Genomic DNA, 20305 nt, shown 5'->3' on the forward strand with positions numbered 1-20305 from the left:
TGCTGGCAGCTTCGCAACCCAGCACTCAACCGCTGCGCCACCGGGGGAGGCCCACCAAAATATCTTTTGAGGCCAGGTTTTTATTCATATACTTCAACCAAAACACTGTGCAGCAGATTGAATGCAAGAATATATATGAAGATCTAGCTGTGTTCATTTTAGCCAGCTGTGAGAGATTTGTGAAAATGTAAAAACAATGTCTTCTTCTGACTAATTTTGTTTGGGAAAGATTATTTGTTCTCTCTCCCCCAAAAGATACTTGTATTAAAAAAAAATAAATATTTTTAAAGCACTCATTTAAAATTTCTATTATAGTAAATAGTCACACATATAACATAGAAAAGCTCTTGGGGGTCCTCATTTTCTAAGAGTATAAAGGGGCTCATTCAGAGATTAAAAAATTTGGGAGCTGCTAGATTAGAATATTGAGATAAGAGCAGGAAAGCACATGGAAAAATTAAAGAATAATAGTATGCACCCAATGTGCTTATAATTATATCACTTCCCAACTGTCATCAGAGTCGAGAACTCTGCATAAGAACACAAAAGAGCTTAAGTAATAGATGTTATAAAATTACAATAGCCAAACAGACACTGGAGATATTAAGAGCTCATTTACATCTGATCATACCACAAAGCATTCAATTTTAGTGATCTTAAAGTATATCACTGAAAATTTTTTAAAAATAAAGTGTAGGGCCTTCCTGATGGCACAAGGGGAAGGATTAAGACGCAACCTATGAAGCTAACTGCAGCTACTGCAGCACTTCAATTCCCAGCCAGCCAGGGAGCAACCCACATGCCGTAGCAGATCTCTCCTGACTCGCCCCGCTGTTCCCCTCAACAGTGTACTTCGGTCAATCTTCCTGTTCTGTTCCCAAACTCTGTCTCTGATGAATCCTCTCACTCCCCACACCTCTGGCCTGTACCCCTGCTCTTGTATGCATAAATAAATAAATCTTTAAAAAATAAAGTGTATATCTTGTTTTTTAAGTTTATGATATCTAAAAACAGCAGGAATTTTTTTTTAAGATTTATTTTTATTTATACAAGAAGTGGGGTACAGGTCAGAGGTGCGGGAGGGTGAAAGAATTCACCAGAGAGAGCGGGGAGCAGAACAGGCAGACGGACCAAAGACATTGCTGAGGGGAGCAGCAGGCGAGACAGGAGAGGTCTGCCGTGCCGTGTGGGAATATCCCTGGCCAGCCAGGAATTGAACCCACGCTGCAGAGGCTGCAGACAGCTTCACAGCGCAGCGCTCAACTGCTCTGTGAGGGGAGGCCAGTAGGAATATTTTTAAAGGTTCATATTAAATCCAAATTACAGATAAGATAAAAATTACAAAACTAAAAAAAAACAATTAGAATATCTAAACTTCACTAGTGCATCAAAAATGAAATGTGTATTTCATTTTGTTAGTAATAATATTATAAATAACATAACTGTCAAAGCATAATGAAATATAACCTGACTGAAATAACCAAACCCTTTTCTGTTCAAATAACTCTTGAGAAATCTAGTTTCCATATAAAATATATTTGGTTACCACTACATATATATATCAATAATGGACAGACCTGCTAAACTCTAAACCAAGAAGACTTCTAACTTACTTCTCAATTGGAAGAACATGAGGTCCAGAGATGGAATAACGATACAGAAAAGTCAGAAACTTCCTGAATGCATCAAAAAAAGGCCAGTGAGAAAGAAGGCAGATGCATTTATTAGTGTGAATTGTTTTGGAACTATCAGACTTCCCATCTGTCGGTGATGCTAGACCCAAAAGAAGTCTCTGTTTTTCTGTGAGATTCTCTTCAGAATATGGTTCATAAAACTGAATAGCAGCACCATAGACCTGTAAAATAAGGAATATCTATATATAAAATAAATACACCTTATATCATTTATTCAAATCATATCATTTGTGACGTGTCTCGTTATTGGATAGAAAAGGTGCTTTAAATTGCACTAGTTTTACAAAATCAGTGAATGTAATTTTATCAATATTCTCTATAAGAATATGGTGAAACGTAGACATTGGGACAGAATAGTAGACATTGGGACAGAATAGTAGATAAGAAAACATAAGTTCTAAGTTTAGGCAATTTACTGAATTCCTCTGAACTTCAATTTTCCAATTTACAAAATGAGGATATAAACTAGAGATGATTTCCAAGGTTCTTTCGAACTTTAATACTCTCTGATTTTAAACAGTATTGTATATTTATGCCTTTTGTATTAGTTTTAATGCTTCTATAATTCAGAAAATGAAGTAATGAAGACATCATTTCATGATGAAAAAAACTGTCACCAGATTCACTCACTAAAAGCATTCAGTTATATAGAACAGAATGAAAATTCTCTTTTTCTATGTCTCTAGATAGTGTTGTTATAAGCAAGTAGAAGAGGCACATATACTAAATTCAATTTAATCAGTTTTTTTACTGCTTCTTCATTACATAAAACTTAAGAAATTAAGAAAATATACAAGTAATTCACAGAGATCATTTGTGAAAACACACAGCACCTTCTCAGCTGAGGCTCCAGTTAACACAAAAGTAGAAAACACAGGAAGAGGGTATTTGCTATTTGGCGGCCAACATTCAATAGTTGCACCCATTGGTAAACAAAACAGGGGAACAGATTCCGGGAGTGAGAATGACTCATAATCTTCTTGAGGATATCGACAAATTAGACCTATAAAAACAACAATAAATATTAAATTGTCATCTCTCAAATTTAGAAGCTGGTAATTTGAATGAGACTAACCTGTTTTATTATTTAACACATTTGGAAGGTCTACATATTATCGATGTTCATCAATTAACTCAATGTTTCAATGTTTCATACAGATTTTAATCCTTAAACATCGTAACTATTCATAATAACAAGTTTATGTTTAACATTTATTGAGCATCATCTACAAAGACTAGTAAGTTGAGGCAAACAAAGAAAGATTATCCTAAAGCAATGTACACAGGGGCTTCCCTGGTGGCACAGCGGTTGAGCGCTGGGTTGCGAAGCTGCCCGCAGCCTCTGCAATGCCGGTTCCATTCCCGGCCACCGGAGGGGGGTCCCACTTGGCGCGCAGACCTCTCCTGCTGCCCGCTGCTCCCCTCAGCAGTGTACTTCGGTCCTTCTGCCTGCTCTGCTCCCCGCTCTGACTCTGGTGAATTCTCTCACCCTCCCGCGCTTCTGACTGTACCCAGTGCTTGTATAAATAAATAAATAAATCTTTAAAAAATAAGAAATGTACACAAACACACACATACCCTAAAAATTGTTTGTGATTACATTACTTTAAAGGATATGAATACACTAGTTTTAAAATTTTTCAATAGGGATGCTATATAAATCCACTTCATTAGCTCTTAGTAACTTCCCCCCGGGTTGGGTGGGGAGGTTTCCATTTTACATATTTAAAACAGATATCCCATTGGCGTATATATGTAACTTCAAGGATGAACATATGAAAAATACATAAAATATAGAAGGCACATATTTACAATGTTTTCAGAATAGTATCAACTCAAACTGGGCTTCTGAATAATCCCAGATTATATGAAGATAAAGTTTCAAGTGGCCTATGATTTTATGTTAAGTAGACTAGTCTAGAAAGTGATTCAGTCATCTTCAGTTGTACACAGCCTCAGAGCAGAGCCTCGTATTGGTTTTGTGGGACTAGAAAAAAAATAGGTTCCCTGAACTTGAACTCTTAAAGTTAATGGAAACCATTACTAGACATGACTTCAAAGACAAAATGATAAACTGGGAATAAGGGTACTTGCTCTGCCATCAACACCTGTGTGAATATGCACAAGTCACATCCCTATAGGCATCTGTTTTTCTCATCTATAAAGTGAGGTTGAGCTACATATACTAAGGGGAAGGCAGTTTAAAATTCCCAATTATATGCTAGCCAACAATAGGTCCCATGAGAATCTGCAGTACAGTCTCTTAGGTCAAGAGGTAAAATAGTAAACCCTTTAAGTAGAGAAATAACGATAAATTGTGGATTCTAGAAAATCAAAGACAAAAGAAAAAGGTAGGAATCTAGCATATTCATTTTAAAAATATATACATTTAAAGGCTAAATCTCTCTCGATCAATATTGTATGTTTGATATTTTGATTTTCCTGGCAATTGAAAAAAAATCTCAATTATGTGTTATAAAACCACAAATTAGTTTACAATATTTCATATTACCATGAAACATAATTATATATGAACTACAGATTTGATTAAGTTTATTATTAATATTCAAAAAACATTAATTTAAAAGTAAAACATTTTCCCTCCTGATTAACAAACTTAGAGAACTGACACTTATTATTCATTAAACACATTGTTTTAAAAAAAAAACTGCCTTTTTTTAAATTAATCTTCCATTCAGCATCCAATAATTGTATGGATGAAAACAAAACAGAATCAAAAGACATGGGCTGCAGTCCCAGTTCTGACACTAACCTATCAAGACAGGTTTTTGGTTTTTTCCTTGAAGCTTTCTGGCCTTTGCAATGCATTTGTATATCAAATAGTTTAAGAAAAAGTGTACTTACCAGCTTTATAAGATATAGTGTTAGTCTTTGCCACAGATTTTTTATAACATAAGTACACTGCAGATCCCCACTAAAGTAAAAGGAAAAAGGGAAAAATTTAATTTTTAGTAGCAACTTAAAAAAATTGAGTCTCTTTGGTCTCTCCAATACTATTATCTAAAATGTAGTAACAGATTTTCCCTGTTGGCTATTTTCAGTTGGCATTTTTTTGGCATTATTATCTACTTTCAAAAGTAAAATTTAACATTTTTCCCCCCTTGCAATAGCAATAACATGAGGAAAACTTGACCTTTTATTTTTTTATTTTTTTTTCATTTTTTTTTACATAATTTTTTTTTATTTTTTACATCATTGTTCATTTTTTAATAAATTTTATTGTTATATTCCCCATACAATTGCAGCCCCCCCCAGTCTGACCCCAATCCCTCCCCTCCCGCCCCCGCCCCCCTAAAAGTGTCTCTGGTTCATAGTTTTTTGTTGATTTTGATTTTCACTTTCTTATAGTTATTCATTTTCCTGGTCCCTTATTTAAGTTTTCTAGATTCCTGCTATGAGTGAGACCATCCGGTATTTTTCTTTTTCTTTTTGGCTTATTTCGCTGAGCATGATCCCTTCCAGCGCCATCCATGTTGCTGCAAATTGCATGTGTTTATCTTTTTTGAATGCTGAGTAATATTCCATGGTATATATGTACCACATCTTCTTGATCCAGTCATCTATTTTTGGGCATTTGGGTTGTTTCCAAAGCTTAGCTATTGTAAACAGTGCTGCTATAAACATAGGGGTGCAGGTGTTGTTTGGAATTGATGTTTCTGTGACCTTTGGGTAAATACCTAGGAGTGGAATTGCTGGATCATATGGAAGCTCTATGTTTAGTAGGTCCAGAAATCTCCACACAGCTTTCCACAGTGGTTGGACCGGTTTGCACTCCCACCAACAGTGCAGAAGAGTTCCTTTTTCTCCACACCCTCGCCAACATTTGTTGTTGCTAGGAAAACTTGACCTTTTAAAACAAAACTAAGTCACAACAATTTAGATTTTATTCTAAGTCCAGATGTTGGGCAAAAATTATTAAGAAATATCTATTCATGAGTACAACTTTCTTTTGATTATACAATCCCTTTCAATATTGCCACGTTTTTTGGCAGCTTTTTATACCAAAACCTAAGAGTTATAATTTGTCATATATTCATTTCCTTACTTCCCATTTTCTCCTGAATCCATTCCAAATCAGGTTTTAATTCCACTGTTCCTTAAAAGAATACCCTAACTTCAGTGATGTCAAGTCTAATTGTTGATTCCCAGTCTTCATCTTATTCAAGCTCGCAGTAGATTTTGATAGCATTCATGGTTCCCTTCCTGAAACATTTTCTTTTCTGGGCTTTTGGGGGATGAGACTCTCTGCATGATGCCACCTAATCTCTGGTCACTCCTCAGTCTCTTTCGTGGCATCCTTTCTCTGTTCCTGATCATCACATGCAATCTCTTCTTTACTTTCTCTAAATGATCTCATACATTCAATGCTATGGTTTTAAATAAGTTACTCAAAAAGGAGTCTCAAATTTCTACTCCCAGTTGCAACTGAGATGGGGAAGATGGTGGGTAAAGCAGATTTGGGGGTGAAGAAATGGAGTTCGCTTTTAGATATGGTAAGTCTGAAACATGTACTAGATATCCAAGTGAAGAGTCAAATGGAGCTAAAGCCAGAGGTCTAAAATGGAGACGAAACTTACGAAATGACACCACCTGACAGAAAGGTGGGAACAGATATATCCATTGCATACTTCCTGACCTCCTTCATGTCTCAACTCAAATATCACTCTAATAAGAGAACATTTTCTTCACCACCTTAACTATAATAACAAGCCTCCCTCTTCCTTGCTCAGTTCTCCCTATTACCCTTATCTTGTATTTTCCCCCTCCATAGCACATCACTATTTTGCATATTGTACACCAAAAAAAAAAAAAAATCATCCAAACAAACCTGTAAAATAAAGTACTAATTTTACCCCTATTTTATGAATAAGGAAATTGAGGAACAAAGAAAGAGTCATGGAACTTGTCCAAGAGAAGCATTTGGAATTCAAATCCAGTGGTTTAGCTGGAGCCCATTCAATTCACACTATATTTCCTCTTTATCCTCTTCAGAAGAGAAGAAATGTCCTCTGACAATACTGACACTAATGTTTCAGGGTAAACAATAATAGAAACCATTATCTCTGGCTTTAGTTTCAATGCAGTAAGTCTACTGATTTTGATTAGGTTATACAATGCAGAACCATTATACAATACAGATTTATTTTGCTGTCTTACAGAGGGGGTTGAAAACATATTCAGGGTCCCTAAATTTGCACTGTATTCAGTCACATATCAATATGTTCCAGTTCTCCCTCTTCTAGCTTTATCTAAACCTTCAGTGTTTCTCATGTTGCTGGCCGAAAAGGGGAGGTTTGATAAATAAAGCAGCTTCTCATGAAAAAGTAATAAATGACAAGGTATATATAAAACCTTTTAGAATTCAGCCAAGTGTTAATTTACGTAGTTATAAAAGGACCATGTCTGGAGCTGCTCTAGGTTCATTATGAAATTAAATTTTAAAATTTGTGATTAAAAATTCAATTGTCAAAATTACAGAAAACATGTCTTTCATACTTTGTTGGTAGGAATATAAAATAGTTATACCTTTCTTGATAAAATCCTGAAAGTAAATATATGCTTTGATTCAGAAATTCCAGGACATATCATAAAGATATATTAAGTAATGCAGTAGTGTTTAAGAGTTTGGTTCCAGGGTGCTATAGTCTGGGTTTGAACGCTGGTTCAACTGCTTACTGAAGGTGTGACCTTGGGCAAGTAACTACCTTTTCACTTTCAATTTTCCTTTTTTTGCAAAATTGGGTAAATACTACTCAAGATGGTTGAGAGGATTAACTGAGTCAACGGATATGAAATACCTAGAAATACCTAGTGCTGTTATATGTACACATAACAGCATCATAAATATAACTTATTTTATGGAAGATTTAACCGTAATTATGTTCATGAAAGCTTTGCTTGTAATATTAAAAAAATTAGTGCCTAATATGAAAAAATGTTCAACATCACTTGTAATCAGGGAAATGCAAATCAAAACTACCATGAGATACCATCTTACACCAGTGAGAATGGCACATATTAAAAAAACTAGCAACAGCAAATGTTGGCGAGGTTGTGGAGAAAAAGGAACTCTCCTGCACTGTTGGTGGGAATGCAAACTGGTCCAACCACTATGGAGAGCTGTGTGGAGATTTCTGGACCTACTAAACATAGAGCTTCCACATGATCCAGCAATTCCACTCCTAGGTATTTACCCAAAGGACACAGAAACATCAATTCCAAAGAACACCTGCACCCCTATGTTTATAGCAGCACTGTTTACAATAGCTAAGCTTTGGAAACAGCCCAAATGCCCAAAAATAGATGACCGGATCAAGAAGATGTGGTACATATACACCATGGAATATTACTCAGCATTCAAAAAAGATAAACACATGCAATTTGCAGCAACATGGATGGCGCTGGAAGGGATCATGCTCAGCGAAATAAGCCAAAAAGAAAAAGAAAAATACCGGATGGTCTCACTCATAGCAGGAATCTAGAAAACTTAAATAAGGGGCCAGGAAAATGAATAACTACAAGAAAGTGAAAATCAAAATCAACAAAAAACTATGAACCAGAGACACTTTTTGGGGGGTGGGGGGGGCGGGAGGGGAGGGATTGGGGTCAGAATGGGGGGTTTGCAATTGTATGGGGGAATATAAAAATAAAATATATTATTTAAAAAAAATTAGTGCCTAAATGTCCTAAATAGATGATGAACTAAATGAATTGTGGTAATCCTTTTAATGCAGTCATATCCAGCCATTCAATGTCTTCTATATTAGAACTGCCACTATAATCAAAGAAATGCAAATTAAAAATAGAATAAGTCTTGCTTATTAGATAGTAATTAAAAACCAACCAGTGTTGGTGAGGTGTGGGAACCGGGGAAGGGCATTCTTGTACATTATGGCTGATGGGAGCATAAACCACATCTTTTCAAAGCGATTTGTCAACACTTTTCAAAATATACCGTAAACCCATTAAGTAGTTACAATTACTTATTCTTCCAGAGACCAAAAAAAAGAAAAAAAATTGATCAAAGCAGCATTATTAGTAAAGGGAAAAATGAGAAATAACTCGCATTCATGTGTATTTTCTGGCATACTGTATGATCATTAAAAGAATTAACCCTCTAGAGTTACAGTAACTGATAAAGATTAATAGTGAAAAAAGCACATATCAGGCCTCCCTGGTGGCACAGGTTAAAGTCTCAGCACAATCAAGCTATCGCCAGCCACTGGGATATGAGGTCTATCCCTGGTCAGGGAGCTAGCAGGAGCAGCAGACTTCTCCTGTCTCTCCTGCTGCTTTACTCAGCAGTGTATTTCAGTAGATCTGCCTGTTCTGCTCTCCAATCTGTCTCTGATGAATCCTCTCACCCTCCACACCTCTGGCCCATACCCCAGTTCTCCTATGCATAAGTAAATAAAAATAAATCTTTATTTTAAAAAAAAAGTTTATATACGATACATAAAAATTTCCAATTTTTGAAAAAATAAAGAATGAAGTTATTTTATTTATATTACACATATGTGCAGCTAAAAAGGACTGGAAGGACACAAGTCAAATTGTTAATTGTCACCCTCAATAAAGGGTTACAAAAGATGGAAGTAGGAAAAAGACCTACAATTGTCACAGACCTACAATTTGCTCTCCGTCTTGGTTTTCTGAGTACACTTCTTTTTAAGAACTGAAAACAATCACGGAAGAACAAATCCAAAGACAATTACAGATCATGCATATCTTAAGGCTAGTGGAAGGACTTTGGCTTTGGGAAGCCATCAAGCAGAGGAAACAATCTTATTTTTGTTTCTAAAAGAATTCCATTTGCAGCTATGTGAAGAACAGGTTGTAGGAAGAAGAGGAAGCAGTGAACAGTTAGACCAAGGGTCTGGCAAACTATGGCCCACATTTGACCCAAGGCCTGCTTTTGGACACATGAGCAAAGAATGATTTTTACTTTTCAAATGGTTGTTGGGGGGAAAAATTGCACAATGGAGACTGTGGCTGCACAAAACCTAACTTGTTATTTAGTCCTTTATACAAAAGTTTGCTTGACTCCTAAATTAGGAGACTATTGTAATAATCCCATTAAGAGATGATTACTGTTTGGACCAGGGTTGTGGCAATAGAAGTTAAGAAATTAAGAAATATACTTCCAGGTATATTTTAAAATTACAGTCAACAGGATTTGCAGAAGAATTGAATGAGTAGAAGAGAAAGGTCAAGGATTACACCAAGGTATTTCAGTGAAAGTAGAATTTCCATTTATTAGATAAGGAAGACTATGGGGAGGTTTGGAGAAACACAGCAGGAATTCAGTTGGTATATGTTAAATTTGACATCCAAGAAAAGATGAATTAGAGAGGTCCAGGCTAGAAACTCAAATCATCCTGTAGTTAAATGATGAGATCCTCAAGGGAGTTACATTTAGATGACAAAGCTAGATGGCCTAAGGACTGACTCTTGGGGCACTCCATTGTGCAGAGGTTAGGGAGGTGGGAAGGAATTGGGAAAAGCAGAAAGGGTATAAAGGGTGAGGTAGGAAGACAGGAAGGGTGAGTACAAAGGAAGAGAATATATCTGTTCTTCCTGCCACTGTTTCATGAAGGAAGAAGTGACCATCTATGCCAATCAAAACCTAAGAAGTTAAAATGAAAAACGAATCATCTAATTCAACACAAGAACAATCTTGAGGGGACGATGGACAAAAGTCTAACTGAAAAGTGTCAAAGTGTGGAAGGGGAGAAAATACAGTCAATGCTTTTGAGACATTTTACTGTAAAGAAGAACAATGAAATGAGGTAACAGATGGAGGGGGGCAATGGGTCAAGAAATTGTGTAAAGATGGGAGATATTGCAACATGCAGAAAGAAATAACCCAGTAGTAAGAGAAATTGGATGACTCACAAAAAAGTAAAGAGAATTACTGACCGATGTCCTCCAGTAGGTAAGAGGGCACTAGGTAAGACTAGGTAAGATTTAGTGCACAAGTAGAGGAATTAACCTTGGTTTGTGCATTACTCTTGCAGTAAAGAGAAAAATCTTTTTTATTTTAAGAAAAAAATCTCCATTTGAAAACACAATTAAAGTACTTTCTTAAAAAAAATCCAACATATTTAAAATCGTATTTTTAATTCAGTAATTGGGCTATGCTGTTTTCCAAATAAAGATTTATTTTAAAGTATGCTCTCTTCTTTGGTGGCTAATTTTATCAGTGCAGAAGAGTTACTTACCATACTGTTATTGAGATTCTTATCGACTTTGCAGAATGTATGTGGGGGACTTTCTCCTTTACTGGGTATAATAATGCATATGTCTGTGACAGCCAATGTATTCTGAGTCATGTTTTCAGAGGCTCTGCGGTAAGTGATATAAATTCTTTGTGATGAGGTATTGCCACTAATATTTGCTGGGCGTCCATAGGGAGTACTCTGAATAATTTCACAGCCCTGCTTCAATCTTTCTTTCCACAAATATATAACCCTAAAAAATAAATTAAAAATTAATAAATACACAAATACAAAAGCATCCTTAAATAATGTCAGGTATCAAGAGCTTATCTTTCAATGTAGTAAAAATATTCCACTTGTATTACATGTTTGAATTGCACAGTCATGTAAAATTAAAGCATTGTTTCCCTACCAAAATTAAAGTAAAGCAAGAAAAATTCATATTAATTTTTATGTTTGTTAACATAAAACCACAAAAAGGCAATAATTAAGTGCAGAGGCACTTGTTTAAATGCTCCATTTAATAGAATTATTTATTTTTTTGGTCTCTAAAACTAAGCACCTTCTTTAGAAAAGGCAATTTTGTATTTCTGGCCAAAGTTAAAATTTTATGAAAAGCTCCTTACCTGACAAGTATAGAACCTGCTTGCAAACTTTTACTTCCAATAATTCTCCAGGTCTAAGAGAGAGTTTTAGCTTTTCAAAGAGAAAGTAAACTCAATTCTATCATTAATAAAAAGTCTGGATGAAAGACACTGGCTTTTTTCCCTTCTTCACTCTGGTAAAATTACAGGCTTTTAATAAAGGGAAGGTCAATATCCATTCCTTAAGTCTTCTGAATACTATACTTAAAGTACTTGGGACACAAAGAAAACGTCATGCTTAAATAACATTTTTAATCTCTCACAGAATGCCTGATTTGTACTTGTATGCTAAGTCCTTGCCATTAGTCAAGAACAATTTTTAAAGGCTTACTATATAAAATGTCTGCATTTTCTACAAAATTGTCTATAAAAGTACAAATCAGGAATTCTGTTGCTACATAAAAAAGAGAGCCCCAGCTTCAAGACAGTACCCTAAGCAAAGCACTAATTTACCACAAGAAATTTGTTTGGTGCACACAGACTCAAGCATCCATCTATAATTATTATAAGTGATGCTGAAAAGACATCCTTTTCTTGTATTTTAAAAATAATTAAAACTTTTATGATCAGGACAATACATTAATATTTGGTGTTTTTCTATAAAAATGTTTTTCAGATTTTTTTCCTCTATTGTTATTAGACAGATAAGATGAAAATGCTCGGAACTATAAGACAAACGGACACTGAAGAGGCATGAGAAACACAAGAAAATAGGGTCTCCCCCATGGCACAGTGGCTTGAGTGCAGTGCTGTGAAGCCTCTGCAGTGCGGGTTCGATTCCCGGCTGGCCAGGGAGATAACCCACATGGCGCAGCAGACCTCTCCTGTCTTACCCGCTGCTCCCCTCAGCAGTGTTTTCTGTCGTCTGCCTGTTCTGCTCCCCGCTCTGTCTCTGGTGAATTCTCTCACCCTCCAGTGCCTCTGGCCTATACCCCAGTTCTTGTATAAATAAATAAATCTTAAAAAAAAAAGAAAAAAAAAGAAAAAAGAAAAGAAACACAAGAAAATAGGATGCTGGATATAATTTTGCCTATTTTCTAAAATTGTCATATATCACAATTAATGAACAATGAAACATAGCATATTTGCATCAATAACAAAAATAAAAAATCCTTAAAAAAATACTTACCCTAGATCTGTAAGTGGAGGTTTATCTCTTCCTCTTCTATAGCAAAGGTAAATCTGTGGCCCCACAAGACTTCCATTATTGAGATCAGCTGACAGTCCAGTTGGGGTAACATCAATACACATATAATCCCGTGGCACTTCCTCCCCAAGAGATTTAATAATAACTGAAACATCTGTAATAGGTTCTTTAGGTTTAGCTACTTTATGACAGGCATCATTGAAGTGAATTTCTTCTTCAAGAGGCTTTGAAACATCAGTCAATCCTGCTACAACAAAGTAGTCAGCAACACGAGGCCCCTTATCTTCAATCATCTTCCATTACAGAAGGTCACATCTAAAAGAGAAGTAAAACCAGTATTTGCCTACAGAAAGCCAAATAAATATAAGTAGTTTGTGAGCAAATAAGAACAAAACTCTAATACACACTTCCCTAATAAATATCTAGTATTATATATAACTTTCACGATAAAAATGTATGCCTTTTAAAAAAGTGGGCCTGCATGATGGTGGGGGGAGTGGGGAGATGCAGGGGAGGAAGTCTCCTCTGAGAATTTATAACAATAGGACTGCCATGGAATTGCCATCTGCATTGGACCAGGAAGTTCCAAAAGGAGACATTAACAAAAAATGTGCTTCCAGGGCTAGTGATACTGTGAGGAAGCAAATGCAAAACAGTCCTAGATGGTATACCCTACATCCAGGTTTTCCCCAGATAAAATCCAGAACACAACACAAAGAAAAGTTTACCCTATATGGGTCTCAGCAGGTATAAAAGAAGAACTTCAAAAAATAAAAATAGGGCAGATTATAAGAGTACTGCAAACTTTCAACAAATTCAAAGAAAAAAAAAAACACAAAGCAGAATTTGTCATGAATTAGTAAATACTTTAATAGCAAAATCTCCCTCAGTCATCTAGTATTACTTAAACCTTATTTGTTTCTTTAATAAGGAAAATACATCCCACATGACTGTCATTAGTTATATAACAGTTACAGGAAAAAAGTTTAATATATAACAGAAATTTGCCAATATGTGCCTCATGTTAGACTTAGTTCCAATAAATGCCAAGGACTCCATAGACAAAAAAATTAGATCTATATGCTATATGCCTCTTTTGTATATTTATATGAAAAAATCTTAAAGTCTAAGCAGTCCTTTGATAAAGGTACCTGATTAACTTTGCTTAACCCACCCAGAATTATTTAAACAATGAGCCCCATTTTCCTACTGAAAAACTAGAAAAATACCTCCGAATACTCTTCAGAAAAAGCTAGTTTAAACAACCTTCAGGCCTTCCTGGTGGCACAAGGGATTAAGTACTGCACTATGAAGCAATCCACAGCCTCTGCAGCATGAGTTCAATCCCTGGCCAGCCAGGGAGAAACCCACATGGTGAGGCAGACCTCTTCTGTCTCTCCTGCTGCTCCCCTCAGCAGTGTATTTTGGTCAATCTGCCTGTTCTGTTCCCCAATCTGTCTCTGGTGGACCCTCTCACCCCCTGCATCTCTGGCTTGCACCCCAGCTCTTGTATGCATAAATAAATAAATCTTTTTAAAAAATAAACAACCTTCTTCTACAGAGTATAAAACACCTGAGGGCAAAGAAACTATCATCAGTTTTATTATAATCCATAAATATTTAATTTTCTATATTGCCAATGTCACTAGTTTTCAGAATTCATGCCATTATTTCATGAAATCTGTACCCATTGCTCAAGTACACTCTGTATACATTCCCACCAAAATAAAACCTAAAGAAGGATCAAACATTCCTACTTGTTTTATTTTGATATATATGACACCCGTGCAGCAATTTCCTTACAGACAAGATTTCTGCATAAAACAAAGGGCTTACGTTTTCCAGAATGTCTCCTACACTGACAGGAAGAGAAAGGAATAACCTGCTCGCCTGAGAATACAGATATTAAACACTCTCAGCTGACTGCATTTAACAGGTGCTCCACAAAAACCAAGCAGTTTTACCCAAAGTGACCATGTATTCATTTTTCTAAAATAGGAGAATAATAAAAGTACTTTTGAAAAGTATTTTGTATTTACCCTTATTTCTTCATTTCATTATAATCTTTGAAAATAATTTTAAATGCCTTTTTTTATTTTATGGATATGCCACCATTGACTCTATTTCCATAATGTTGATCTTCTCTTCTACTTATTTTACTAATTTTTATTTTATTATTATTTATATTATTTGTTTATTTATTTTTTAAAAGATTTATTTATTCATTTACACAAGAACCGGGGTACAGGCCAGATGCGCGGGAGGGTGAGAGGATTCACCAGAGACAGAGCGGGGAACAGAACAGAACAGGGCAGACTGATGAAATACACTGCTGAGGGGAGCAGCAGGAGTGAAAGGAGAGGTCTGCTGTGCCATGTGGGACCTTCGCCGCTTGGCCGGGATTGAACCCATGCTGCAGAGGCCTCAGACAACTTCACAACGCAGCATTCAACTGTCTGTGCCACCAGGGGAGGCCCCTTTGCTAATTTTTAAAAATATTATGATGAATAACCTTGACAATAAATCTCCGGTTAGAACTCATTTCTTCAGGATAAATTTCTTCGAGTAAAATTATTAGGTCAAAAGTTACATTACTGGCTTCTATAAGTTGTTTATATGCTTTTATGCATAAAGAATTCTTAATTACAATCTCTTGATAGACATATGTCTTAAAAATTAACTTGGTAGTTAGAGTGTAACAGGGTGGTCCCCAGAAAAGGGGAGGTTCCAGGTTCCTTACTCCACCCAAGGGAGGGTGGAGCTGAGCAGGGAAGAGAAGAAGCTGGAGAGGAGACTGGAGTAGGAAGAAAACAGGATGGAGAGCCAGAAAAGGTGATCAAAAGGAGGCACAAGGAGCAGAAAGACATGTGAAGAAGTTGTATTGGCTTGTTAGTCCTGGACTGCGTAAAACAGATGTGGGTGAGCGATCCGTGGGGAGGTTAACAATGGCAGCTTTTATCTTGATTTTAATTTTGTTCTTTTTCTTCCAGACTTGTCTGACTGTTTCTGACTTTTTCCTATGGGTTGCCACCAACAGGTGCTTTAGACTTGTGGCAGGCTTTTGGGCCTTGTTTTGGGCCAGTCTTGTTTGGCTGGACTTTTACCCACAAGGGGATGGGTAACTTTGGGTGCTTAATTTAAAAACTATATTCTTTGTCTTTTCTGTATTGCACACTAATTGTATTAAAGTTCCTTTCTATTAAAGGTCTGTATGTATTGTTTTGATGAGGTGAATGGCAGAACCTATTTAGAGTAGGCAGGTTTGGGGGTTCTGGTGCCCCTCTCCCTGCCCTGTAACAAAAGTACTTTCCTTTCATCATAATGAAGAGATTTAAATATTCTTTTTCTTAGCCTTTAACTTCATGTTAACTAAAACATGTTAACTAAAACTTCATGTTAAACTAAAACATATGGTTTTAGATCTTGCTACATAAAAAAGGGAAAGAATACAAAGAATGCTTTTATGAAAACACATTGTGCCTAGGAGGGAGGGGATAAAAGGGGGGTGTCATCCTGAGGAAGGGGGCTCAATTGCTGTATCCTTGTTCAATTGCTGTTTCCCTTGCTTACCATTAAAACCTGTGAAAATGACGCCATGGTTTCCAAAATTCTCTTTCAAATCGCTAGAACTGCCGGTGAACCCTACCTGGCCTGGGATGGTTGCAAAACAACATTGTTTTTAAAATTCCAAGGCAAAAAAATACTGAAAATATTTACTACAGAATGAATAATTAATAATATTTCCTAATAATGCCATTAAACCAAAAGACTTTCACTGGGATGTGAAATTTAAAATCCTCGTGGAAAATAAATATTAAGATAAAACACATTTGGTGGCAAAAGCCACCAAAAATTATATCAGAACAAAAAAATCCTCAAGGAGTTAAGGAAGTAAATTTCTTTCCACTTTTTTGAGATAAAATTCTTTACATTTTTGATATAAATTTCTTTACATTTTCAAAACAAGCATTTGATCCAACAGTGACATAAACTCTCAACCTTATTCAAGCTGAAGTAACAATAATACATCATTAACCAATTGCTGCTTTTTTATTCTTCTTTGTTCTACATGATATAGAAAAGGAAGTAGCTCAGATAATGTTTAGTCATCTTAAATTTCAGATATCTGTTTAGCTAATACTTCATTTCAAATTATATCTATGTTCTCTGTTCCTAAAGGTTCATGAGAACTAAATTGAGAAAACATTACAAAAAAGTTCTTACCCATTCAGCAAATAATGAAGACTGATTTTTTTTTTCCTCTTTCAATCTCTGCCCAATCAATTCAGATTCCTTTTTATTTCTTCTATCTCTCCATTGTGTCAAAGTAGTTAAGCATCTGTTACTTAGGCTAACTCTAAGAAAAGAAAGGTAGCAGCAGAAATCAGAGACAACATTTTAAATATACATTAAAAAAAACAAAAGTCTGAACACAAAAGTCTTACAAAATTATAAACTATTAATGAAATTGTAAAAATGTGCAAAAGTCCTTCAGATAGGGTCTTGATAAACAGTTACAAATAATGTATTTAGAAATGATCGGTAACACATCAGTTCAACTCCCTCTCACTTAAATAAGCTAGAATAAATTTCCTGTTTTTAAATGTAACTCCACAGTTAAGAACCTAGTCAAGCTCATCTTATCTTACATTATCAGTATGGAACTAGAGACTCTCATTCCCATATTTTCTCCAAATTTCATCTTTCATCTTTCTTTGAACCAAGGTAATCTACTTACTGTCCTTCAAATATAATTTTGCTCTTTTCCTTTTTTTAGATACACTAATTTCCTATTTCTAGTTAATTCACGTTCATCATACTTTTCAACACAAGATAAATGTATGTAGATTCTCATTTAAGCTTTATAAACGGTACAAAATAGCAAAAATAAAAAGAAATTCAACAATCCCATTTAAAATAATAAATCAGGTTTATATTAACTATGTTTCCTGGTTTTCTCTGAGAATAGAAATTCTTCTAACGATCATGGGCAGTTATAAATACAGAACAAAAAAATCGTATTTTTTTGTTTAATAAGTGATTTTATAAACTGCTATAATCTTCATAATATTAAATGACTATGTAATGTTCCATCAAATGGAAATATAAATTATAACCAGTACTGCATTTTTCTGTTCCCAAAGTATAGGTACCCAAAGTATGGTAAGTTGATACTTAAAATAACACTGAAGTGAATGAATATTTCACTTTATAATCATCCATAAACATATTATACTAAACGTCTTCTTACCCTGAATCTAACTTACCTAGCAACTAACAACCGTAACTATCAGTGCCTCAGGGAAATTAGAAATTATGAAGTAATTCATTCATTCAATGAATGTTTCATAAATAATTACTAAGATATGATCAAATTCTAGGAGCCACTGCTCTGACTTAAAGGAGTGTCTTGTTTAGTTCTACTTTTCCACAGCTCTTTCTATACTTTTATTCTATCTCCAGCCAGCCTTTTCCCTATTTCCCTTAATATCATCCCTCCAGATTCCAAGTACTTCATCCTACTCAAAGTTTTCATATCAGTTTCCCCCCCCAAGTCCCACGTAAATATTACTACAATGAGATACTTTGAGAAAAGGAGAAAGAGAAAACATTCTCATAACTTTTACTATAGTATATTGCTATGTTTCATTATTAATTATTGTTAATCTCTTACTATTCCTAATTTATTTAATTTAGGTATGTATGTATAGGAAAAAACATAGTATATACAGGGTTTGGTACTATCCTTGGCTCAGGCATCCATCTGGAACAAACCCTTGCAGGTAAGAGGGTTTGGGAAGGATCACTAATACGTAAGTAATCTTAACAGAGGATGTTGCCTGTAATAAAAGACGTTGAACTATTTCTGACCAAAGGCATATCGGGGCCTCCCCTGGTGGCGCAGCGGTTGAGCACTGGACTGAGAAGCTGCCCACAGCCTCTGCAGCGCCAGTTCGATCCCTGGCCACCGGCGAGGGTCCCACATGGCGCGACAGACCTCTCCTGCCGTGCCCACTGCTTCCCTCAGCAGTGTATTTCTTCGTCAGTATCCTGCTCTGTTCCCATCTCTGCTTTGGTGAATTCTCTCACTCTCCCGCGCTTCTGACTGTACCCAGTGCTTGTATAAATAAATAAATAAATCTTTAAAAAAAATAGAAATAGGCATATCATAAGACATCTTCTATCAAATATTATTTTGTATCACTTATTACTTATAATTATTATATGGTGAATATATTTCAAGTTCTTAAGAATTTTGGTAAATTTACATTGTGTTCAATACAGAAAACCACTGATGGAAAGAGAAATCAAAATGAAAAACAAAAATGACTTACACATTTCTGAAGGTTTCTCTGAAAATAATGCCAGCCAGGTCTCAACTTGTGAATTCTTCAAGCCTACAGAGTTTGAGGAAAAAACTGAGCTTCAATTAATTCCAACCACTTTTTTCTAAGATCTTGTAGATAAAGTTCTGTTATCAAGAGTAAATTTTCAAATATAATGACTGCATATATTGTTTTCATATGCTTAAGAGCCAAAGCGTTACTTTCAAATCCCAGTACCTCCAGAAAGAAATGATACACACTTAAAAAAAAAAAAAAAAAAAAAAGGAATAGGGAGAGAAAGGCAGAGAAAAAAAAAAAAAGAAGAATAAGGATACAACAGAGTAAATGTGTATGGAAGCAAGAGGTGTGAGAAAGAAAAACATGCCTATTTGGGGACATTGTATATTGTATCTCATTCCTAGAGGAAAAAATAATAGAGATTTTAGAAGACTTAAACACAGATTCACAAACTTCCATATATATGCATGTTAAAGAATACAATACCCAAAAATATTTTCCCTTTACCACAAATTTTAAAATTACTATTTAAATAGAATCAGTTATATAAGATCCTTAAGAATAAACTATGACTGGGAACTCATCAAGTAATGCAGAACTTCTGAGCAAGACAATAACAATATTGTAATATTATCATGGAATTCAAATGCCATTATCATTTTTCTAAAAACTGAGTAATTGGGCCTCCCTGGTGGCGCAGTGGTTGAGTGCTGGGTTGCGAAGCTGCCCATAGCCTCTGCGGCGCCGGTTCGATCCCCGGCTGCTCCCAGGCCACCAGAGGAGGGTCCCACATGGCGCGCAGACCTCTCCTGCCGCCCGCTGCTCCCCTCAGCAGTGTACTTCGGTCCTTCTGCCTGCTCTGCTCCCCGCTCTGGCTCTGGTGAATTCTCTCACCCTCCCATGCTTCTGACTCTACCCAGTGCATGTATAAACAAAACAAACAAACAAATAAATAAATAAAACATGCCTCTATTAAAAATAAATAAATAAATAAATAAATAAAAAATAAAAACTGAGTAATTTAGTAAGTTGTAGTTAAGAGTATAAAGAAATGGAAAGGTAATGTCACTAACAAATTTTTACAGTATAGTCAGTCTAAACTGTATTGTACCAGTTTGTTGTAGGTTTGATGCTTTATATTGTTGGAGCCCAACACACACACAGAGGAATTCCAGTTAAGTCAAAAGCACTTGCAGGAAAGCAAGTTGAAATGCAGTAATCAGAAGCACGCAAGAGA

The 20305-nt window shown here is 35.6% G+C and overlaps 1 protein-coding gene across 4 annotated transcripts in view; it reads right to left on the reverse strand.

Moving 5' to 3' along the window:
- DENND4A (DENN domain containing 4A) overlaps nt 1-13017 on the reverse strand; it is a gene marked incomplete at both ends in the record, with an annotated part of 68792 nt that extends 55775 nt beyond the window's left edge. For all 4 annotated transcript variants that reach the window (XM_084239906.1, XM_084239905.1, XM_084239904.1 and 1 more), the window contains 5 exons: nt 1614-1855; nt 2528-2697; nt 4560-4629; nt 10937-11186; nt 12707-13017. In XM_084239906.1, coding sequence (XP_084096032.1) covers nt 1614-1855; nt 2528-2697; nt 4560-4629; nt 10937-11186; nt 12707-13017 — 1043 coding nt within the window. The remainder of the gene's footprint in view (nt 1-1613; nt 1856-2527; nt 2698-4559; nt 4630-10936; nt 11187-12706) is intronic.
- Nucleotides 13018-20305: the final 7288 nt, after the last annotated feature.

Source organism: Talpa europaea, assembly GCF_964194135.1.
Source record: "Talpa europaea genome assembly, chromosome: 8".
NCBI classification, from domain to species: domain Eukaryota; kingdom Metazoa; phylum Chordata; class Mammalia; order Eulipotyphla; family Talpidae; genus Talpa; species Talpa europaea.